The following is a 22,981-nucleotide window of genomic DNA, read 5'->3' as shown; positions in this document are numbered from 1 at the left end:
CTCATATGGCAATGCTGAGGAGAGCGAGCTGGAAGTGTGATCTAAGGTTCTGATCCTCTCTGTCACATGGTATAATATCGCCTGAAAGCAGACTGTGACAGGTCACAGATACTAAGGCAGCAAGGAGTTACGGCTAATAATCCAAAACAGACAAATGGAATAGATCATAAAAAATGTTCCATTACGTGGGCGCTTGGGTGGCTCAGTTGGTTAAACTCCAACTTCAGCTCCGGTCATGATCTCATGGTTCACGAGTTCAAGCCCCATGTCAGGTTCTGTGCTGACAGAGAGAGCCTGGAGCCTGCTTTGGATTCTGTGTCTCCCTCTCTCTCTCTCTCTGCCCTTCCCCTGCTGGCACTCTGTCTGTCTCTCTTTCTCTCTCAAAAATGACCAAACATTAAAAGAATTAAAAATGTTCCATTACTCAAAAACAAGAGCTAAAAGGAAAAATGTAACAAAGAAATGATGGGACACTCAGAAAATAAATAGCAAGATGTGATCTACTAAACTATATTACTACTCTCATTCAGAATGTAGTCTAAATACCACAAATAAAAGATAGATATTTTCAAATTGAGTTGAACAGCAACATCCAAGAAAGAGTAAGAAACCTATAGTAAATAAACTCATACTAAGCACAAGTTCAGGACAATATTCCCACTTGATTCTGTTGCACAATTCAGGATATAAAAAATTCTCAGAACAGACAGAAAATCAACCTTACAAATGGTTAGGATGGAATATTTCATGGTCTACACACACAAAAATGTAAACAAATGATCGGAGTGTATGTGTCGTGAGAACAGTTACAGAAACACCCTCACTTCTTCCCAAGGCTTTAAGTTGTTTCAGACACAGAGCGACGAGAGCTCCCCTAGGGAGCCAAGAAGTGAGCACAGCTCCTCATGAGCCAGATCCATGAAGCCCACCCAGAAGCACAGAGATTCTCTCCACTAGCCAGAGAAGGAGCATTTCACAGGCACCATTGAGGGCATGGGGGAGGCTTGGGGAGGCCAGGCTCAACACTGGGCTCAGGAGACAGAACTCTGGGATCCTCACCATGGCCTGGACCCTCTCCTCCTCGGCCTCCTGGCTCACTGCACAGGTGCTGCACCCAGGCTCAGACCCACTACAGCCCCAGGGATCTGCAGCAATTCAGGCCCTGACTCTGAGCTCAGCACGGGGCTGGTTGTAGGGGGAAGGATGGTTATGACCCTGCTGCATGGGTGTAATCCCACCAAATGCTCACTGGTTCTGTGTGTCCCTGAGATACTGTACCTGCCCAGAGAAAAAGAATATGGTCCCTTTGTTCAAAGGCTCCATCCACCAGCCAGGGCCATGAGCATCAGGGGCTGAAATGATAGGATGGTGGAAACAGGGTCCAGAGAATCCCTGGAACTCAGGCCAGGTAGGTGGGTGTATCTTTGGGAGATACCCAGAGCACAAGGTAAGTTACATACCTCTAATTACTCTTTTGCAGGTTCTGTGGCTTCCTATGATCTGACTCAGTCACCTTCAGTGTCTGTGACCCTAGCACAAATGGCCAGAATCACTTGTGGGGGAAACAACATTGGAAGGAAAGATGTTCAATGGTACCAGCACAAGATGGGCCAGGCACCCCTGCAGATTATATTTGGTGATAGAAATTGGCCCTCAGGGATCCATGACCAATTCTCTGGCTCCAACTTGGGCAATACAGCCTTGCTGACCATCAGCAAGGGGCCCATTCTGAGGATGTGGGTGACTATTACTGTCAGGTGGAGGACACTGTCATGTTCACAGTAACTCTGGCAGTTGGGAAAGTGAGATACAAACCTCTTCTTCATCTGTGTCACTCTGTCGTCCAGCCCTGGAGGCCTGTGGACAAAGCAGTGAGCAGGTCTGGACCTGCTCCTCAGATCCAAGGTCCCCAGAACTCCTTATCCATCTGCCCTTCAGGCAGTACCTCCAGAGGGTGTATCAGGGTTGTTTAGGGGCTCCTGAGATTGTCTGGGCCTGAGTGTGTTCAGGAACAAAGGGACTGGGTAGAAGGACAAACAGAAACATCCATCTGCATTTCCATATGGTGGTCATGGGCACTCCTTCAGCAAACTGACCAATATTACAGCCCAGAATTTCCCAGCTCAGCTGAGATCCTGAAGCCCTGCCACCATGGCAGCTGGGGATTCTGAGTGGAGCAGACAAGTGCATTACCTACTATGGTGCTGTCCCTCTCCTGGGCTCACACATACACTCACCTCTGCCTGGAGCCCCTGGCAGCTCAAAGGCGTCTTTCTCAATGGGAAGTGCTCTTGGTTCAGACAACTGCCTTTCCAGATCTGCCCCTTCTCAGAGAGGTTCAGTTGAATGCTGTCCTGAGTCCAAGGTCCCAAGGTCCTGCCTCAGGTTTAGAAGTCCTGAAGGTCCCAGCTTTAGAACTCCCTGCAGGAAAGAGGCCTCATCTGATGTCTCACTCTGTGTGGGTCACTTCTCCTTCTGCCCAGTCTGACTTCCCTCTTCCTTCTAGATTTCCTGCACATTCATTTCTCTATCTCAGAGTCTGCTTCCAGGAACCCAATCCAGGATGGCCAGCACCCCCGACAGGGTCCTCCCGGACCTGAGGAAGCCACTCTATATTCACAGAGCTGGAGTTTCTCCCCGAGATTACCAATGTGCTTGTCCAATCCCCAGACAGATCGGACCATTTCTTGTATTTTTATACAGTGAGAAAAGATGCAGACACACTAGGTGCTCCGGGTTCTGACAGAGAGTTGGAGAGTCACATCCATCCTGCGGGTGAATGAGGAACGTTGGGGTAGTTGCCTCCTCCTACAAAGTGACCAGAAGATACACAACCACGGACTGAGACACAAAATAGGTGTTGCCTCACTTCTACTCCAGAAATCATGCACAAGAATTCTTCCTTCACACCCACCCTACCCAAAAACATAAACAGAAAACAATTCTGTGAAAAACACTTCAGCCTGTCAATGCTGACATTAAATAAGGCACCAAAGTTCCCCCTTGTCCACATGAAATCCACCCACATCCCCACAAATCACAGCCTCCAAATAAATAGAATATTGGCTGTCATGCCTGATAGGATGAAACTATCCCGTAAAACCACAAATATGCTCATCCTTTCCCATAGAGGATACAAAATGCATTCTTCTCTCCTGGGATATTTACTTTTGTCCTAGAGATTTGTTATCCTATAACTTCAATGATGTTAGATGATAATGGGATGAGACAGGACAACAAAGCAGAAACTCATGATCAGTATATATTCAAACACATTCCTACAACATTAGGAAGAAACACATGTTGCTTCTATGCTGCTCATTTCTGTGACTACCTTGTGCTCAGAGGGGTGTCTATAATGTCCTTCTTCACTATTCACCCCATATCTCCTGCCCACAGCAAATACCTGAGCTAGTCGCCATCACTGCCCATTGATAGGACTAGACCTTCATTCTGGAAAGTTAGTTCATTAACATACCTGCTGAATTGGATTGTGGTGCATTTATGACTGTAATGCAGACCCATGGAGTATTAGGGGATCTTCTGAATCCAGAGACACTCTTCCTGCCCCAATTGTGCACTAGAAATGCAGCTCCCTATGATAGTCACCATGAATCACCCCAGCCAGTGCCTCCCATTTTTCTTGATGATTCACTCTCAGGAGGACCCTAAAGCAGACAAGGCACACTCTCTGCCTCCAGAGCTGTGCACCCCATATTCCCTGGGGTCTCACCCCATCCACAGCACACATTCCATGTGGCTGGTGAAATAGTCTATTCTTTAATTTTTTCCACATCACTACAGGATCTGGAATCTGAATCAAGCTCACTTGACCAGAGCAGGACAGTTAAGCCCCACGTCCCAGGTGGCCAAGTAGAAGATAAGCAGAGGAAGTGAGATTTTCCACAGTGGCCTAGACTCCAGCTTGTGAAGCTCAGTGAGCACGCAGTCCCCTCAGGTGGGGGCGGGGGGTCTCCACAAGATGTAGCTGCAGGTGCAGCAGGTCGGGGTGGGGCCCAGGTATCTGCATGTGGAACAGCTCCCAGGTGAGCCTGCGGTGCTCCTAGTCCCAGGTCCACACTCTGCGCGGCCTCACTCCTGCTCCCTGGCTGCTCCCAGCACAGTGGCAGAGTTGGGGGCTATTCTGACTATCGGGATTGTAATTGAGTTTTATGGTTTATAAACAATTGAGTTCTATTGTCGATAGTAAAGATTTACGGTGTCATTAAATATCACACGGGCCCCAGATGTAATCACACGTCACTCAGGAGGGGAGACAGCTGTCTCAGCACACTCTTGTGGGACTTCCTCTTCTCCTTGGGTATAGGCAGCCTGCATGGATGCTGGGGCTGTGTCAGCTCTGGTTCTGCATGGGGCTTCCCCACATCCCAAAGAGCTACCTGTGGCTTCGTGAAGAGGGGACCAGGCCCCTGATGCCCCAGGCTCTTCTTCCTTAGATTTTACACAAACTGTGGAGGAAGTGCAGCCACCATCTTGGATCCCACCTGGGGACTTTCTTCTGGCACCACTGTCCTCCCACTGGCCTAAATCCCATCCCCTGGACCAGACAGGTCTGACCCTTAGCTCAGGACTGACCCACATGGCCTCACAGCCACTCTAGGCTGACCCTGTGTGGTGGCTTCATCTGCATTCAGGCCCCAGCTATCCCTCTGAGGGAGACCTTTTCAAAGACATGAATAATTTTTTTTCATAAATTGAATTTCCCTTCATGAATCGTTGACTTGTATTGCTGAAACTAATTTTTAGAGCACTTTCATGAGGTCAAAACAACAGATGATGAATTTATTAAGAGGGAAAAGCATAAGCTTCCCATATTTCCACTCCAATTTGGAATCAGAGCGATACCTTTGTGGGAGTGGGGAGACACAGAACAGAAAATCATTTTCTCCTCAGCAAAGCATGGCAAGTGCAATTGGAATATTTCATCGAAAATATTGACCTGATGACTGATTGACCTGATGAACTAAAAAAGTGATCTTTAGTGGGAATCCCTATGACCAAAATAGTAATTCCAGGGATGTTTCAGGTGAAAGGATCATGGAAAGATCACTCTACAGAATTATAATCTGGAGATTCCCACCCTAGGATTTCTCAACAACGTAACAATGGATGGGCTGGCACCACCTCTTCCTCCCACCCCCATGCCCAGGTGGCCCCTTGGCCAAGTGCAGCATCACCCAGCACAGGCAGCTGCCAGAACTGAGAGGAAGAAGCCTTCTCCTTCAGGACCTGGAACATTCTGGCTGATATTGTCCTACATCCTCTCTCAGCCTGGGTGGCCTTCCTCACATGGTGCAGGTGACTGTTGGAGCCTTACACCTGCCAGCTTCCACACTTCTCTCTCCCTCTCAGGGACTGGAGAAGTGCTCCTGGCCTCCCTTCCCTATCAGGTGCACCCCTCTCCCACATTCCTACTCAGTTCAGCCAGTCTGTAGGGTGTTGGAGAGAGCAGTGACAGGTCATCCACGTGTGACCCCAGACAAGGGGCCAGGACCAGAGGCACATGTAGCACCCTAGATTCCCTGTGGCTTTAGGTTGGTAAGGGGTGGGGGGTGGTGGTGCGAGGGATAATAACCACTGCCCTAAGTGACTTCAATACCCAGGTGACCTGGGAAGATCCCAGGCTCTGAGTACATCTATGGCAATAGATGTTCCTATATCAGCAGCTTCCTCTCAGACACTCCTCAGTGTGCCAGCAGCTGCCTTGAGAACTTGACTTATTACCTGGAAATAGCCTCTTACTACACCTGGCCATACCCTCTGTGTCCAGAATGTTCACCCCAGGAGAAAACTCCATATAAGCCTGGATATGGCTTTGAATACCAGGTCCTTCAATTTTGTCCTGGTCTATCAGATCTTCTACCCCACCCAACCCCTACCTGAAAGGATGAAGGGGCTCTTCCCACACACATTTCACTGCTTGTTTCTCTTACTGTCCCAAGAAAAGCTTAAGAGTTCCCTCTTAAATACTGCCTGTCTATGGTTCATGCAGAATTACCAGGATGGAATTTGAGCCAGATCAACTGGGTCTGATAAATGTCTGCTGGGTGGACGTTCTCATGTCTCTGTCTTTGGGGCATTAGTCCCAGAATACCCCCACCGGCACACATCAGCCCTGCATTCACAGTTTGCGCCAATAAGAGCCATCCCCTCAGTCCTGTGTCTCCCAGTGCTAAGCTGCGGTACCACCTGCATGATTGTTCACCACCACACAGACAGGTGCAGGGATACCTCAGTGAAACCAGTGCTCTCCTCCTCCAAATGAGGCTTTTTATGTTTTCATGGATGATCTGGGCCCCTCATGCCAGAAGGTGAGGCAGGAAAAATCCATGCATAGAAAAGTCACTCCTCAGTGGGGCATCAGTCCATGGAGCAGGAATCAGGACCTGAGCTGTAGGTTGTGAACCTACACTTTACAATGGAAGCCTCTGCAATTCAGCAGCCACTTGGAGTGGCCACCAGGGGGCAGAAGAGATCACCGGGCAAAGCCACCTGCATATGCTAGGGTCCAGGCATTAGGGCTTCTAACAGGAACGGGGGCGGGGTTAGTTAACAGGACCTGAGACCCTCGGGTCATTTGACATTGGTCATTTGTCTATAATGTCATCATTCACCCTCAAGTACAAATTCTTCAGGCTATGGTCCTGCTCATGGAGACAATGCCTATTTCTCTAATATAGTGCAGGCAAAATGCCTCCCACCAAGTCATGCCCTGGCCCACCCTCGTGGAACAAAGGGCTGTCACTGTCCACAAACAACCTTCCTCCCTGTGATCACGTGTTTCCTCCTCCCTCCCCTGTGCTGACAGGCCCCTTCCTTGACAGACTCAGCTGCTCCTCCTTCCTGGAAGTTCCTCTCACTTCCCCCTCACTTGTGCCTCCAAGTACCTCCCTCGAGGAAGCAAGAGGGGACTGGAAAATTCTAATCTTCCCTTTCCCAGTGCCTGTAACGCAGTGATTTTCTCACTAAACTGTTTTCAACTTATCTTCTACATTAAGATGTTTAGGATATATTTTTCCCAAAAACTGAAGACAGCTCAATTATGGTAAGCCTGCCCTTGATGATCTCATCAAGGGCAGGCTTACCATAATTGAGCTACTGATCTTGAAGCCCCCTCTCATTCTCTTATACAGCAAATATTTCTTTTTTGCACCTGATCTGCCCCTGCCTCTCACTGCAATATGAGGATACTGAAGCACAGCCCTTTGACCTGCTGCAGGAGCTCACAGCCAGAGCAGACATTTACAGCACCATGATGGTTTTGATTTCTCCATTAGGTTTTGACTAATTTTATTGGGTGAATTTTATTTGGTGTCTATGGCCGATGAGGTGTGATCTGGTGTAGGACCCAACACCTGACTAAACCTCATAGTGTTACTTATAAAATGGATTCAGATAATAAAGACAGACTCCACCTCTGAGGTATTAAGGGCCAACCAGGCAAGAGGTGAACCCAGAACCTAATCTGGGATAGAGGTGCTGGCCCCAGACTATGGGACCAGGCTGCCCTTTCCCTCTCTGTGCCCCTTGGGGTTAAGCCCTTCCCTGAAACCACAAAGCTCCTCAGCAGCAGCCCCTGACTCCCAGCTGATTTGTATAAACAGTAGGTCCCTTGAGGAAGGGGATAAGAGAAGCCCAGAGGAGACTTTGCCCAGCTCGGGTCTGGGTAGCACCATCAGAGCACCTCCACCATGGCCTGGACCCCTCTCCTACTCAGTGTCCTGGTACACTGCACAGATGTTTATTACACTGTATAGGATGAGGGACTAGAGGGGTATAATCCCCCCCACACCTGTGCTCAGTGGCTCTGTGTGAGCCTTAAGGGGATGGTCCTGACCAGAGAAAGGTGTGGATAGGTTCTCATTTTTCAGATTCCATCCACCAGCCAGCCCCATTAACCCCAGGGCTGAGACTGATTAGAGGGGTGCCCTGGGAGTGAGGGAATCCCTGGAGCTCAATCCAGCCAGGCAGCATAAGGGATCTCCTGGAAACGGGTTCTTCATCTTACAGCCCAACTCATTTTTCTCTCTTGCAGGCTCCATGGTCTCCTATGTGTCAATGCAGCCCCATCAATGTCGGTGACCCTGGGAGAGACGGCCTGGATCGTGTGTAGTGGAAACAACATTGGAGGGAAAGACATTCACTGGTACCAGCAGAAGACAGACCAGCCTTCCATGCTGATTATCTATTATGATAGCAACTGGCCCTCAGGGATCCCTGACCAGTTCTCTGGCTCCAACTTGGGGAACACGGCCACCCTGACCATCAGCATGGCCCGGCCTGAAGACAAGGCTGACTATTACTGTCAGTCATATGATAGCAATTATGATGCTCATAGTGACACAGGCAGATGGGGAAGTGACACACAAACCCCTTCCCCATGTGTGTAACACTCTCCTCTAGATCCAGGGGACCTGTGGACAAGTCAATGAGCAGGTCTAGCCCAGGCTCCCAGATATGAGATCCCCAGACCTCCCTCCCCACCCAGCTCACCAGGCAGGCTCTGCACAAGGTGGGTCAAGGGAGGGTACGCACACAGTTACTGTAACTATATTCAGTGGGTGGAGAAATGACTGAACATGTTAGATGACACGGAAGACAGTTGTTAAAGACAAATCTTTTAAAACATCCCAAAATGACAATTACATGGTCTGAAACATAATGTGATATTGTCAGCAGATTTGATGGTAGGAAAGAAGAGATTCGTGAACTTGAGTTCATGGCATTAAAACTACTAAGCTGAAAACTCAATAAATCATCAAGGTGGTTAGGATAACTTCATGCAGCCTAAAGTCTGTATTTGGAGTAGCTGAGGGAAAGAAGGTGGGGAGCAGGTGGTTAATACAACAACATTCGAAGAAAAAAGTTATTCCAAATTTGGCGAAGCTTAGTAGACGACGTATCCATGAGCTCAACAAACCTCTGACACAGGAACATGAGAGACAGCACAGCACACATCGTAATGAAATTGCTACAAACCAGCGATGCAGATACTCCACAGCCAGAGAAAAGAGAGTCCTGTTTCCTACAGAGGAACCAGCATCATGGTGGAAACACATTTCTCATTACAACCGTGTAAGCAGGAAAACTGGGGAGCAATGGTTTCAAAATACTAATAGAAAATACCTGTCAACTTGATCTTCATCCACGAAAAATGTCATTGAAAAGTGAAGACAAAATAAGCCTTTCTCAGGCTGCAAACCTCACAGAACTGCTCACCCACAGACCCTCAGCACAAGCAATAGTAAAGGATCCCCGCTGGCAGAAGGAGAGGGTGACAGAGGGAAATGTGAATCTATACAGAGATAGACTAAGTATCTGATATCATAACTATATGGATAAATATAGTAAGATTCTATTGCTTGATGTCTATAAAAGTGAACTGTTTGAGCAGATATAATAACAATATGTTATGACTTACAAGGAATATAAAAATACAATATACGAAAATAAGGAAAATATAGGAAAAAGGATGGGGGAAGGAATATGTTATCACATACTTATTCTACGTGTGAATGACATCATGTCATAAGGAGGTGCATTAACAAGTGAGGAAGAGAAGATTTCCACCCCTAAATAAGACATAAAATGAAGCCATTTGAACCACAACGAGTAAGAGCTACTAAGGTACATTCGTTAGGATTCTCCAGAGAATATGGATGCAATAGACCATGTGTCTCATATCCAACAGTATGTATATTTACAGGTTACACACACACATATGCAGAGAGAGAGAGAACAGAAAGTTATTTTAAGACCTGGGTCATGTGGTCATGGGGCAGCAGGTCTGGAAGATGCAGGGAGACAGGAGGGCTGGGCATTCAAGCAAGACTGATGTGGCAAAGTTCAGTCAAAATTGAGTCTGAATGTCTGCCACGTTAGCAGGAGACAGAGAAGAAAATGAAAGGATCAAATCAAACTTCTACAGATGAAATCTGCAGCGTCTCAGATCACAAGCACCAGGGTTGAGATGAGCAGCAGACACGACAAGGGGAACGACACGTGGGGGAATCTGCAGACACAGCGCAGACCCTGCAGAGGGAGAGACAGAAAAAATGTATAATCTTTACATTTTAAGAGAATCACCATGCTTTAGGACACCTTTAGCAACGTAACAGGATGTGAGTGTGTCAGAAAAGGAGATAAAGTGGGGTGCAGAGGATAGTAAGAGTTAGAGGGAAATTTTTCTAAATTTGTTGAAAACTCAAAAGTAACATGTCCAAAAATCTTAACAAACTTCAAGCACAAGAAATAAGAAAAAAAAACCCAACAAATGACAAATCCATTAATATCAAACCCCAAAGCACTGAAAAGAAGACCATCTTAGAAGCAGCCAGAGGAAGAGACACTCTGCACTCAGAGGAACAAAGAGACGGATTCCAGTAGATTTTGTACTGGCGGAAATGCCAGTGAGAGACGGTGGATTAACATCTCTAAATTACTGAAAAAAGGTAAAGCCTTTTTCTTCATCTAGAGAAGATGTCCTTCAATATGAAGTCTAAATTGAAAGTTTCCTGAAACAAAAACCAACAGAATTGCTCATCAGCTGACCCATAATACAAGCAATAAGTGGACATCCCTCCCGCTGGAGAAGGTGATTGCAGAGAGAATGTGAATCTACAAAATGAATGTAAAAATCAGAAATGCTAACTATAGGGATAAATATCAAGGCTTTTTTATTATTTAAATCTCTTTAAGAGATAATGTGCTGTGTACAGCAAATATAATAACTATGTATGTTGGAATTTCTAATATAGGTAAAATTATATATATAGTAACATCCTACAAATATGCTGAGAGGTGAGAGATACAAGTATGTTACCAGGTTCTTATACCCCATGTAACATGGTATTCATCACCTGAAGGTAGATTATTACAAGTTACTGAGAATAAGACAGCAAGAACTTATAGTTAATACGCAAAAAAAAGTAAGACAGAGGCATGAATATTCTCCATTAATATAAAAATACAGTTAAATGGAAACAGGAAGTGAAAAGCACATGGGACAACTAGATAATAAATACATGGATACCAGTATTAAACGTGAGGATTAACACATTCAAGAAATGGTCTACACCACGATTAAAAGACAGAAATTGTCAGATTGAATTTCACAGCAACACCCAAGTAGATACTGCAATTAAGAAACCCACAGTAAAGGATATGACACTAAAATCTAAGCAAGAGTTCAGGACAAGGTACACCCAATTGTACTGCACCATGTGGGACATGAAACATTCACAGAGAACAGACAGAAAATCTGGGAAGGTGAATTGAAAAGTCAAAAATGCTTACGATAAAAAGTTTTATCTATCTCTTTAACACACACAAAGATGCCAAGAAATAGCCACAGGGTGCATTTCATGAGAACAGCTACAGAAATGCCCTCACATGCCCCTTCTCCCCCTAGTCTTTCAGATTTTCAAACACAGAGTGACAAGTGCTCCGCTATGGATCCAAGAGGTGAGTGAGCACAGCTCCTCACGAACCAGATCCATGACCCCACCAGGAGCACAGAGATTCTCTCCACCAGCCTTAGAAGCAGTATTTTCAAGGGGACCAGTGGGGGCATGAGGGAGGCGTGGGGAGGCCAGGCTCTGTTGTGGGCTCAGGACACGGAACTCTGGGGTCCCCACCATGACCTGGACTCTCTCCTGCTCACCCTTATCACTCTCTGTCCAGGTGCTGCCTCCCTGGCCCTGCCCACAAGCTTACCCTGGATAGGACCTTGAGCAGGACTCTGATCCTGGGTTCAGTCCAGGGGATGCTGCAGGGGGTGACACCCCATAGAATGAGCCCCATAGTCTCCTGAACCTAAAGTTTCCCTACAACGCACAGCTGTCCCTTGAGGAGTGGCCATGAGACCCATGTCACTCCCACCTGCTCAAGTGAGCAGAGAGAGAGGACCAAGCAGTAATGCAGAGCGGACCAACAGGTCATGTCCCTGTACAGCCAAACGGCCTCCACCATCCTCACAGATTCTCCAGCTGTAACCTGGGACACAACCTCGCTGACCATCCAACATGCAGGCCGAGGAAGCTCTTTTCTAGGCCAGACCAGGATGGGGATGGCAGAAGCCCTACTGCCCAGCCCCAAAGTCCCCACCTCCCACCCTGGACAAGTTCCACCCCAAAGAGCTCAGGGACTGAATCCAGGATACCTGGGCTCCACTCTGGACTCACCCTACTTTCTTCTGTTCTCTGGGAAACTAGTCTCTGGGCATTAGCTTCACTTGCTATGAAGTGGGGATCTTATACAGGTGTAAGAAACACATTTTGTTTGAAATTAAATAATATAACTCTCATTAATGAGAGTGTCTCAGTGGGTTCTCAGTGAGTTAACCTTGGTGATGGACTCTCTTGTTTTCTTTTATGGGAATCCTAGGGAAATATTTCAGGTAAACTGTGACCTGTATCATGTGCATTGTATCCAAGTCTGAATTAGCCAATTTCACCAAACCATGGACAGGCCAGGTTAAAATCCTCCCACACCAAACTCCATGAGATGTGATTTGTATTAAAAAATAAAAGTAGTGAAGATAGTAGTAATAACAATAAGATTAAAGATTAAAGATTTGGCACAACTGAACCTTGTGCCAGAAGAATTACCCATTGTTCTGAGGACCAACTACACTAAAAGAGATACAGGAGGCATCAGTCTTGATTCCTAAATAGACAGGAATCTGGTGGCTAAGGGACATCACACAGGTTTGTCTGGACATTGACCCTTTTCAAATGCACTACACTTTACCCTGCATTCTCCTTTTTATAAGAAGACAGTGGACCAGGACAAGGCATTTCAACCCTGGGACAATGACAGGAATCACATCTGTCCTACCTCCTGTACTGTGTATGTGACCTGTGTGTGTTGTACTGTGCTGTGCTGGGCTGGGGAGGGCAGGGCAGGGCAGGGGGTAGCTGTCTGAGAGAGGCTGGTAACCCTGGTCCACACCCTTTCTCAGGTGACAGGTGCTGTGGGGTGACCTGACCTGCAGGAGGGAAGCTCCCGGTCTGAGTCCTCCTCCACCAGCAGGGGGCAGCAGAGCTGCATCAGGAGCAGCAGGACGGAGGCTGGGGCTGCCCAGGTGGAGCCTTACAAGGACACCCGGCCTGGGTGTCAGCAGGTGTCCAAAGTTCACTCATCAGAAGGAAGTCACGATGATGCATCCTATCTCCTCAGGGTGCAGGGACAATGTTCTGCAGGTCAGACTTACACAGGGACATCCAGGTCCCTGACAGGAGTCCTGACACAGCTTACCTCATCTGGGAAATTCCAGTCACCTCACTGTTCAACAGAAGTCTCAGGGAGCTGACCCTTCTGTGATGGGCACGATGAGCAATGCCCTGACCACTCTCCCTGTGCCTCTCCCTTTCCACCTCCAGGCAGACTCAAACCAAGGCTGTGGCTTCCTTGCTCAGCAGTGTCTCAGGGGGCAGGAGGTGAGCCAATCAGAGCCCCCGGTCACTGGAGGGAGGGTCTGCAGTGTCCTTGTGAGACTTTCTCCAGAGAAAAGTGGACTCTCCCAGTCTTAAACCACAGCTCTGGTCCCTGGGATGTCCTTGGTTAAATGACAGGATCCAGCTCCTTGCAGTGATCACTGTCTATCCAATTCCCAGAAGTCACTCTGTGTGCAAAGACATGGCTCTGGAACCCAAACAGAGTCACAGAGCCTGAAGTGGGCTTCTCAGTCATGGATGGTTTCTGGCACTTTTCACATGTTTACATAAAACATGGCTGAAAAAATACAAGGAATCAAAGTTTTCACTATGCCAGTTGCTGGTCTGTGGTGGGATGGTGGACTGTATGGAGAGGAAAGTAACATGTGGTGATCGACTGGAAGTTGTGATGTATCTCCAACAGCAGGTGGTTGTGCAAGTAAACTCCCACATACACCATGATGAACAAACATTAGAATGAGAGAATGACATGCCAAGGACAGGACATGAATGTGTCTGGAGGACACAAAGAGGACATGAGCAGGACGTATAGTCAGTGAGGCCATGCATCACCTTCCCCCGAATCAGGTGTTTCTGGCATCTCTCCAAGGGCCCAGCCCTGCCCCATGGCCATGCTCCTGAAAGGCCTCCAGCGTGCTGACTCAGCTACCCTTGTTGTCAGAGGCCCTGGGACAGATGGCCATGACCACCTCTCAGGGAGACAATGTAGAAACCTTTGGTGTTCAGTGATACCAGCAGAAGCCAGGACAGACTCCTGTGCTGGTCATATATGACAATAGCAAGCCTCCCTCAGGGATTCCTGACTGATTCTCGGGCTCCAACTTCAAAGACACAGACACCCTAAACATCAGCAGGACCAGAGTTGAGGACGAGGCCGACTATTACTGTCAGGTGTGAAACAGTGGTATTAAAGCTCAGAGTGACAAAGGCAGACAGGAAAGTGAGACACAAACTCCCTCCCCATCTTTCACACACTCTCCTTCAGCCCCAGGAGGACGGTGGACAAGCATTCAGCAGGTCTGCCCCAGGTGGCCAGATCTGATTTCCCAGACCTCACTCCCAACCCAGTCTCCAGGCAGGCTCTGCACCCTGTGGATCACAAGTGCATATGCAGAAGGCAGGATGAGGCTGTCACATTTTCTTGGCTAGGGAATTTGTTGTGGATGGAAGACCTGGCTGGAAGGACAGACAGAGACATCCATGGAGACATGACAAGCTCAAAGTGACAAGGGGTAGTCTTAGTTTTCAGTAGAACAGAATCATTGTTGTGTTACTGGGTGGAAGAAAATCTAATTTAGAACTGGTACCTCTAGGGCAGCAGAGTGTAGGGTCATGGTGACAGGCAGTCATAATTTTTCAGCAGGCCTCCAAGAATATCAGTGACTAGGGACATGCTCAGTTCCACCTCTTGACTCCTGACAAACAACTAGCTATCTGACAAACACCACCATATATTGGATACAGATTTACCCCAAATGTTGCTCCAGACACACAAGGTATTTCCACATGGCAAGCACAGTAACTGAGTCTGCCAAAGGCCATTAGTCCATTCATTCAAGACAGCTGTTTCAGAGTATTGGCGAAGAGGGTTTAACCAAGGAATTCCATGGGCATGGGCACACTGCAGCCCTTCATATCACGTGAAAGGAGTGCCTTGGGAAGAAACCACACTGAGATATTAGTGGGCGAGGCACTCTGGAAATCCATGGGTAATTGTTTGGGAGGAAGTGCTGCAGTCAAAGTAAGCAAGTCTCTACCTACAGTAAAGGTCTATTCCAAGAAAAACAGAGCTATCCTGTCCAGGATGGAAGAGGTCTAATGTAATGAGTCAGCCATCAGGCTCCAGGCAGATTCCCAAGGGAATGATCTCCTATGCTGGGAACTAAGGCTTGGTCTCTACCGTTGGCAGTTTGGTCCTCAGAAGTGGCCAGGTCAGCTTCAGTGAGTGGAAATCCACAGTGATCACCTCATGAATAACCATACACTTTCCAACATGTGCTATGGAGCCCACTGGATCAGTTTACCAGTGGATGGACAAGAAGGCTGACCACTGTCCCCAGACATGTCACATCATCCACCTGATTATTAATATTATTTCCTCTTGACAACACACTATGGTAGGCATTTTCATGGAAAACAAATTTTGTCCACCACTGTACTCATTGGAGGGGTTTCTACTCACATGTCTCTTCCTCCAACATCTTTCATCAATTTTATTTAAGCTTTATTTTATTTTTTAGAGAGAGAGAGAAAGTGGGGGACGATCAGAGAAGGAGGGGAACAGAAGAACCAAAGCAGGCTCTGTGCTGACAGCAGCAAGCCAGAAGTGGGGCTCAAACTCATGAATCATGAGATCAGAACCTAAGCTGAAGGTGAAGGCTCAAACTACTGAGCCACCCAGGTGCCCTTCTTTCACCAATTTTCTTATTTTTCCTTCCAAATCTCTGACCATACAGCCAAACTATGAGTCAGAACCCATAGGTTAGTATATAACCAACTCTGTCCTTCTGTTCCAGGTGAAATGAACCAACTACTCAGCTCAAATATTACCTATTAGAGAATTTTCACCACACACGTTATGCAGGACGGTCCCACATTAGGACTGTAGTACTAATAGTTTAACTCTCAGAGTTGGCTGCATACCATACAGGAACCTCTGTAAGTCAGCCCTCTGATATTTTCTCTATAGTAGCACAGGCCATAGTTGTGGGAGACAGAGAAAAGACAATGCTGCAGGGGTTGGGGTCATGGACACCCAGCTTCTTCCTCATGCAACTCACTTGTGCCTTCAGAACCTGGTGAAGCCTGATCTCAAATTTATCTCTTCTGTTTGATGATGGAGAGCTGCTGTGAATGCCCAAATCCACGCATGGTTCATCAGATAACACCTGGTCATGCAAGCAGCTCACATCACACGGTAATCTAGTGGCTTCTAAGGAGCATTCCATCTCTGTTAAGTTCAGTAGGAAGCCAAAGTGTTTGCCAAGCATAGCTTTCTATTTATACACATGTAAAAAAAAATAGACAGCTACCTATCTATTTCAGCTCTAGGAACATCATTATTAACTAAATGATACTAACGTCCTCTGTCAAATGAGTCTGAACACTAATATGGTCCTGCTGTTCACTGTGGTAACCATACCTACTTCTCATTGGTGAGGAAATGGAACTCTGTGTCTCCTAGAAACTCAAGGATCTCATCAACTACCACTTAGGTACCCAATTCAGAGTTCAATCTATAGAAAATACATGCGCATATGTTGTAAATGTATGTATACATTTACACACACACATATCTGCAAGCACACAATGCAGACACAATTAGTATATACAGGCACAAATACAATATATTCATATATGTGTATGTATATAAAAGATATAATAATGAAGGGATGTGTGACAGGAATTTGATGTCATGCGGAACACACACACATGGGTGAGCTGCAGATAAGCCACAGTGACTCAGCTACAAAAGGGCTCCTGCTTCCCTTTCAGTTTGCAGGGAAGCTCACACAGGACTCCTCTCGTGAGGCCCCTTATATTTGGAACATACAGCGATGAGAATTCTAACCCATCACTCCTGTCCCTGAGGTTATAATATGAGAAAATAATCACCTTGGAACTCAAATAGTTTTGAATCACAGACTCCTAAGGTCCTCACTGTCCCTGCATCCTCAGACAAACCAGACTCTTCTCCACAGGGACTGACTCCAAACACACTCTTTAGTTCTTCTAAACTAAACTGTTCCTTCTTCCCATTCTGAGCAACTCCAAGGTCACCTCTGCAGAGAGGCCTCCTCCAGGCTCTCACCACACAGCACCTGCCTGTCACCTTGTCTCAGTGCAATTCATTATCTGCACATCATCCAACATGACACATGTTCCCCTAACATTATATTTATTAACTGATAGTTTTGTGTTAATTATCCTAACTGGTCGCAAAGTTCTTAATGCAATACATGCACATCTCAAACAGAGGCATGAACATTCAGGCACTTATTTTTCTCTCACAGAAACAACTTTGAAGTCAGACAGCATTTCTCTAGGTAGTCAGCAATTCCGTGAGGTCCCACCTCTGCCCACGTTCTGTCCCACCATTACTGCTATGGAGGCTTTGCTTTTCACTGATGTTGACAACAGACCTCGGGATGATTGCTGCAGCTCTAGCTACCACACCCATGTTAAAGAGGAAAGGCACTCACTGCATATCTGGTATGCTTTATCATTCACAAGAAGAAAAGTCCCCAGAAAAGACCCCAGCTTACTGACACATCCATGTGCCAAATCTGGCCCACAAGGTCACTCTTGGACAAGAGGGACTTGAGAATAGTAATGGTGTGGCTTCTAAATGAATATAGAGACAAGATACAGGTAGAAGGGTTTGGAGACTGTCTGTTGCATCACCAAATGTGTCCACTGTGCTGCTCCACACACAGGAAGGTAACGGAGCAAGACCTCTGTCTTGTTCACACTCCTTTCTCAGGACAGAATGTGCCAACCCAAGTGAATCTGAATAACTGATGGCTGGGTGAGTGTTCTCTGTGTCTGTCTTTGGAGTGGTAGCCACCACCACCCTATTTTGTGTACCAGGAGCCAGCGCCAGTAAGACACAGTTCCTAAATGCTGTGTCACCTGTGGTGCCAAACCCTAGAACCACACCCGTGACCAACCATCACCCCAAAGATATAAGCAATGATACCTCAGATGGGCCCTGCTTTCTCCTCCTCACATCAGGCTGTTTCTATTTTCATGGATAATTTGGTCTTCTCCTGCCTGGTCTTGAGGCTGACAGGGACCTACAGAAAGGAGCAGTTCCTCCCCTGGGATCAGCAGTCCAGGGATCAGGGAAACAGCACTGAGCACTGGGTTCTGCATCTCCACCTGGACAGGGGACTTCCCTGTTCCTGAAGCAGCCAATGTGGAGGGGTCACTAAGGGGCAGCAGAGATCATCTGGCAAAGCCACTTGCACATGGGGAGGGTCTGGGCATCAGGTGTTCTAACAGGAGGGAAGGTGGGTCACCATGACCTGAGATCAGAAGAAAAAGGCATAGGTTTCTACAGTATCAGCTTTGACAGTGATGTAAAATTCTGACTCAGTGTTTCTCAGATATGACTTCTATAGAACTTGCCTCTATTACTAGCACAAATCCAGTAATTCCTGTTCTCCAGCCCGGCCCATAGCTGGTAAACTCAATCAAAACTTCCACAAGCTGGGTCTGTCCCTGACACTGAGTACACCATGGGGATACTGAGGCATAGCATGGATAACCTGTCCCAGAAGTTCTCCATCAGGACACACTCCTACCGCACCTCAATGGTTCCTCAAAACTCCACGTGCACTAGACAAGGGAGAAATTTTGTTCAGGTTCTGAAGTTCCCCAACACAGAACTGGGGTAAGACACTTCACTGACCTAAGTTTCTCCAGTCACCTAAAGAGTAAACATTCTGTAATAAGTTCAGAAAATGCAGACTCCAACTCCGAGCTCTGCTGTGACCACACCCAACCAGGAGCCTGGACAAGGAGAGGGATGCAGTTGTGGACCCCAACTATGGGATCAGAGGGTGAAGCAGAATCCCCTGGGCTGAAAGTGGATCTGAAAGGCTGCCCCTCCCATCTGTGTGTCCCTTGAGGCTGAGCCCATTTCTGAAGCCTCAAGTCTCCTCAGCAGCATCCCCTAGCCCTGGCTGATTTGCATGAACAGCAGGTGTCTCCAGCAAGGGGATAAGTCAGGCCTGGGAGGAACCCTGCCCAGCCTCAGGACCTCAGGGAACAGAATCGAGGCACCTCCACCATGGCCTGGACCCCTCTCCTCCTCGGCCTCCTCGCTCACTGCACAGGTGCTGTGCCCAGGCTCACACCCACCCCAGGTCCAGGGTTCCGGGACAAGCCTGGTCCTGACTCTGAGCTCAGCAGGGGAGTCTCAGTGGGGACAGGATGCTCAAGACCCTGCTGTGGGATGGGGGCTGGTGGGGTGATAGCCCCCCACTGTGTTCACTGATCTGTGTGAGCCCTGAAAGGCTGCACCTGCCCAGGGAAAGGGGGGGTGGTTCTCACTTGTTCAAAGGCTCCATCCACCAGGCGGGCCCATGGGCCCCAGGGACTAAGATGACAGCAGAGTGGAAACTGGGGCCTAGAGAATCACTGGAGCTTAAGCCAGGCAGGTGGGAGTGTTCAGGGGATGACACCCCAGGCTGGAAACCCACCTCTCACCTTCTCTCTTGCAGGCTCCGTGGCCTCCTATGTGCTCACTCAGCCCCCATCAATGGCAGTGAACCTGGGACAGACGGCCAGGATCACGTGTGGAGGAAACAACATTGGAAGTAATTATGCTTACTGGTACCAGCAGAAGTCAGGCCAGGCCCCAGTGCTGATTATCTATAAGGATAGCAACCGGCCCTCAGGGATCCCTGACCGATTCTCAGGCACCAACTCGGGGAACACGGCCACCCTGACCATCAGCGGGGCCCGGGCCGAGGACGAGGCTGACTATTACTGTCAGGTGTGGGACAGTGGTAATGCTCACAGTGACACAGGCAGATGGGGAAGTGAGACACAAACCTCTTCCCCATCTCTGTCATGCTCTCTCCAAGCCCCTGGAGACCTGTACACAAAGCAATGAGCAGATCTGGTCCAGGTCCCCAGATCTGAATTCCCCCCACCTCCCTCCCCATCCAATCTCCAGGAAGCTCTGCACAGGGAGGGTCAGGAGTGCATTTACAGCTGACGGCACTAGGCTTCCCTGCTTCTCGGGGCCTGGGTGTGAACTGTGGACAGAGGGCCTCAGTAGAGAAAAGACACGGGGACTTTTGTCCAGGGCTCATTATCTCTGCACTTCCATGTGGTGGCTGTGGGCTACTGCTCTCACAACTGACAAGGATTAGAGCCCCAAATTTCCCAGCTCACCTGAGGTCCTGAAGCCCTGGTGTCATGTGTGGAGTCACCTTCACCTGAGTGCAGTAGACACCGTGGGGTCACCCACACCCTGTCTTTTGGGTTCACACACCCACCCACTACTGCCTGGAGCCTCTGACAGCTCACAGGGGTGCTCCTCACTACCAAGGACTCTTGCTTCAGAGAATTGCCTCCCCACGTTTATGTCCCTTCTCAGAGAGGTTCAGTTAAATAATCTCCTGAGGCCTAGAGGCCAAGGCCCTGCCCCACTTTCACATGTCCTGAAAGGTCCCAGCTTTGGAGCTCCCTGCAGGAATGAGGCCTCATCTGATGTCTCACTCCGTGTGGGTCACTTCTCCTTCTGCCCAGTGTGACCTCCCTCTTCCTTCCAGATCTCCTGCACATGCATTTCTCCATCTCAAAGTCAGCTTCCAGGAACCCAATCCAGGATGGCCAGCATCCCTGACAGGGTCCTCTCAGACCTGAAGAGGCTGCTGTATACACACAGAGCTAGGGTTTCTCCCCCAGATCCCCAATGTGCATGTCCAGTCCCCACAAATGTGTTCAGCCTTTAAGAGGATACAAAAAACATTTTTCTTTGCTGGGATATTTATTTTTGTCCCAGATGATTTGATATTGTATAGCTTCAATATTAAGATATAACTATTTGTGAACACATCTGATGTTATGTTATGTGATAATGGGATGAGACAGGAGAACAAAACAAACTTATGGTCAATATATATCCAAACACATCCTACAACATTAGGAAGAAGCACGTTACTTCTATACTGCTCATTTCTGTGACTACCCTGTGCTCAGAGGGGTGTCTATAATGTCCTTCTTCACTATGCACCCCATATCTCCTGCCCACAGCAAATACCTGAGCTAGTCGCCATCACTGCCCATTGATAGGACTAGACCTGCATTCTGGAAAGTTAGTTCATTATCATACCTGCTGAATTGGATTGTGGTGCATTTATGACTGTAATGCAGACTCAGGGAGTATTACGGGATCTTCTGAATCCTTACACACCCTTCTTGCCCCAATTGTGCACTAGAAATGCAGCTCCCCTGTGATAGTACCATGAATAACCCCAGCCAGTGCCCTGCACTTTTCCTGATGATTCACTTCCAGGAGGAGCCTAAAGCAGACAAGACACACTCTCGGCCTCCAGAGCCGAGCAGCCCATATTCCCTGGGTTCTCACCACATCCACAGCACACACTCCATGTGGCTGGTGAAAGAGTCCATTCTTAACCAATTTTCTCCACAGCACTACACATCACTACAATCTGTACCAAGCTTACGTGACCAGAGTAAAACTGTTATGCCCCATGTCCCAGGGGGCCCGGTAGGACTGAGGGAGATAGACAGAAGAATGAGATATTCAACCGTGATCCAGATCTCTAGCCTGTGACACTCAGTGAGCACACAGTCCCCTGAGGAGGGGGGTGGGGGGGGGTCTCCACAAGATGCAGCTGCAGGCACGGCAGGTCTGGGTGAGGCCCGGGCATCTGCATGTAGAACAGCTCCCAGGGGGCCTGTGGTGCTGATCCTCCCAGGACCACATTCTGTGTGGCCTTACTCCTGCTCTCTGGCTGCTCCCAGCACAGGTGAGAGGCCCACAGGGAGCCACAGTGCCAGGCACAGGTGCCCTGCTCTCCTTCCCATCCTGGGTCCATGGCGTCAGGCCTTGCAATCCCCTGTGTCCACATTGCTCCCTCCCCTAAGGGCTTGGCCAGTGATTTCTGACTCAGCCTCCCTTTATTCCTCCAGCCCCCTCTCCTCTCCTTTCTTACAGGCTCGATGCCTCCCCTGATCTGAGGCAGACCCCCCTGTCAGTGGCCCCAAGCAGGCCCAGGATCCCCTGTTCTGCAAATGAGCTCAGGAGTGAACATCTCTCTTGGTACCGACAGAAGCCAAGCTTGTCCCTGAGCTGGTTATATAGACAGATAAGAGTGACCATCGGGGTCCAATTCTGAGGATGGAACTTTGGGACATGGCCCCCCTGAGCTTGACCAGAACTAAGGGCCAGGACAAGGCTGACCATTGCTGTGCCACTTACCATGGCAGTGGGTGTGTCTTCAGTGACTCAAGGTGACACAGAAGGATGGGGATGGGACACAAACCCTCCTACCATGGCCTGGCTCTCACTCTCACCTGTCCTCTGAGCAGCTGCTGGTCAGGACTTAGGATCGGGTAGGTGTCCTCCCTGGTCCTGGCGCAGGCCCTGCACTGTGGGCGACTCTAGCAGTTCTCTGTCCTCTGGTCTATGTTTATCCTACTGAACAGTGGCAGAGTGGGGGGCTAGTATGACTATGGGAGTTGGAGTCAGGATTTACAGTAGGTGATAAAGATTTAGGATGTCATTATACATCACATGGGCCCCAGATGTAATCACATGTCACTTAGGAAGGGAGACAGCTGTCTCAGCACAGTCTTGCAGGAATTCCTCTTCCCTTGGGTACAGACAGCCTGAATGGGCCACAGGGCAGCGTCTCCTTTGGTTCCTGGATAAGGTGTCCACACATCATCAAGGGCTGCCTGACGCCTCTTGAAAAGGGGACCAGGCCCCTCCTGCCCCAGGCCCTTCATTCCTTAGATTT

At 48.3% G+C, this 22,981-nt stretch overlaps 1 protein-coding gene and 3 gene segments (V, D, J or C); all 4 read left to right on the top strand.

Moving 5' to 3' along the window:
• The window catches only part of LOC122470398 (immunoglobulin lambda-1 light chain-like), a 336,020-nt gene that overhangs the window by 22,903 nt on the left and 290,136 nt on the right, over positions 1-22,981 (top strand). The window lies entirely within an intron of this gene.
• The window catches only part of LOC122470393, a 644,196-nt gene that overhangs the window by 345,633 nt on the left and 275,582 nt on the right, over positions 1-22,981 (top strand).
• The window catches only part of LOC122470388, a 901,179-nt gene that overhangs the window by 620,365 nt on the left and 257,833 nt on the right, over positions 1-22,981 (top strand).
• LOC122470942 lies at positions 19,183-20,124 on the top strand. The segment is given in 2 exon segments: positions 19,183-19,318; positions 19,706-20,124. Coding segments are annotated over 2 exon segments (441 nt in total).

The sequence above is a fragment of the Prionailurus bengalensis genome, chromosome D3 (genome assembly GCF_016509475.1).
Source record: "Prionailurus bengalensis isolate Pbe53 chromosome D3, Fcat_Pben_1.1_paternal_pri, whole genome shotgun sequence".
Classification (NCBI taxonomy): domain Eukaryota; kingdom Metazoa; phylum Chordata; class Mammalia; order Carnivora; family Felidae; genus Prionailurus; species Prionailurus bengalensis.
This window is presented reverse-complemented; position numbering and strand designations above follow the sequence as displayed.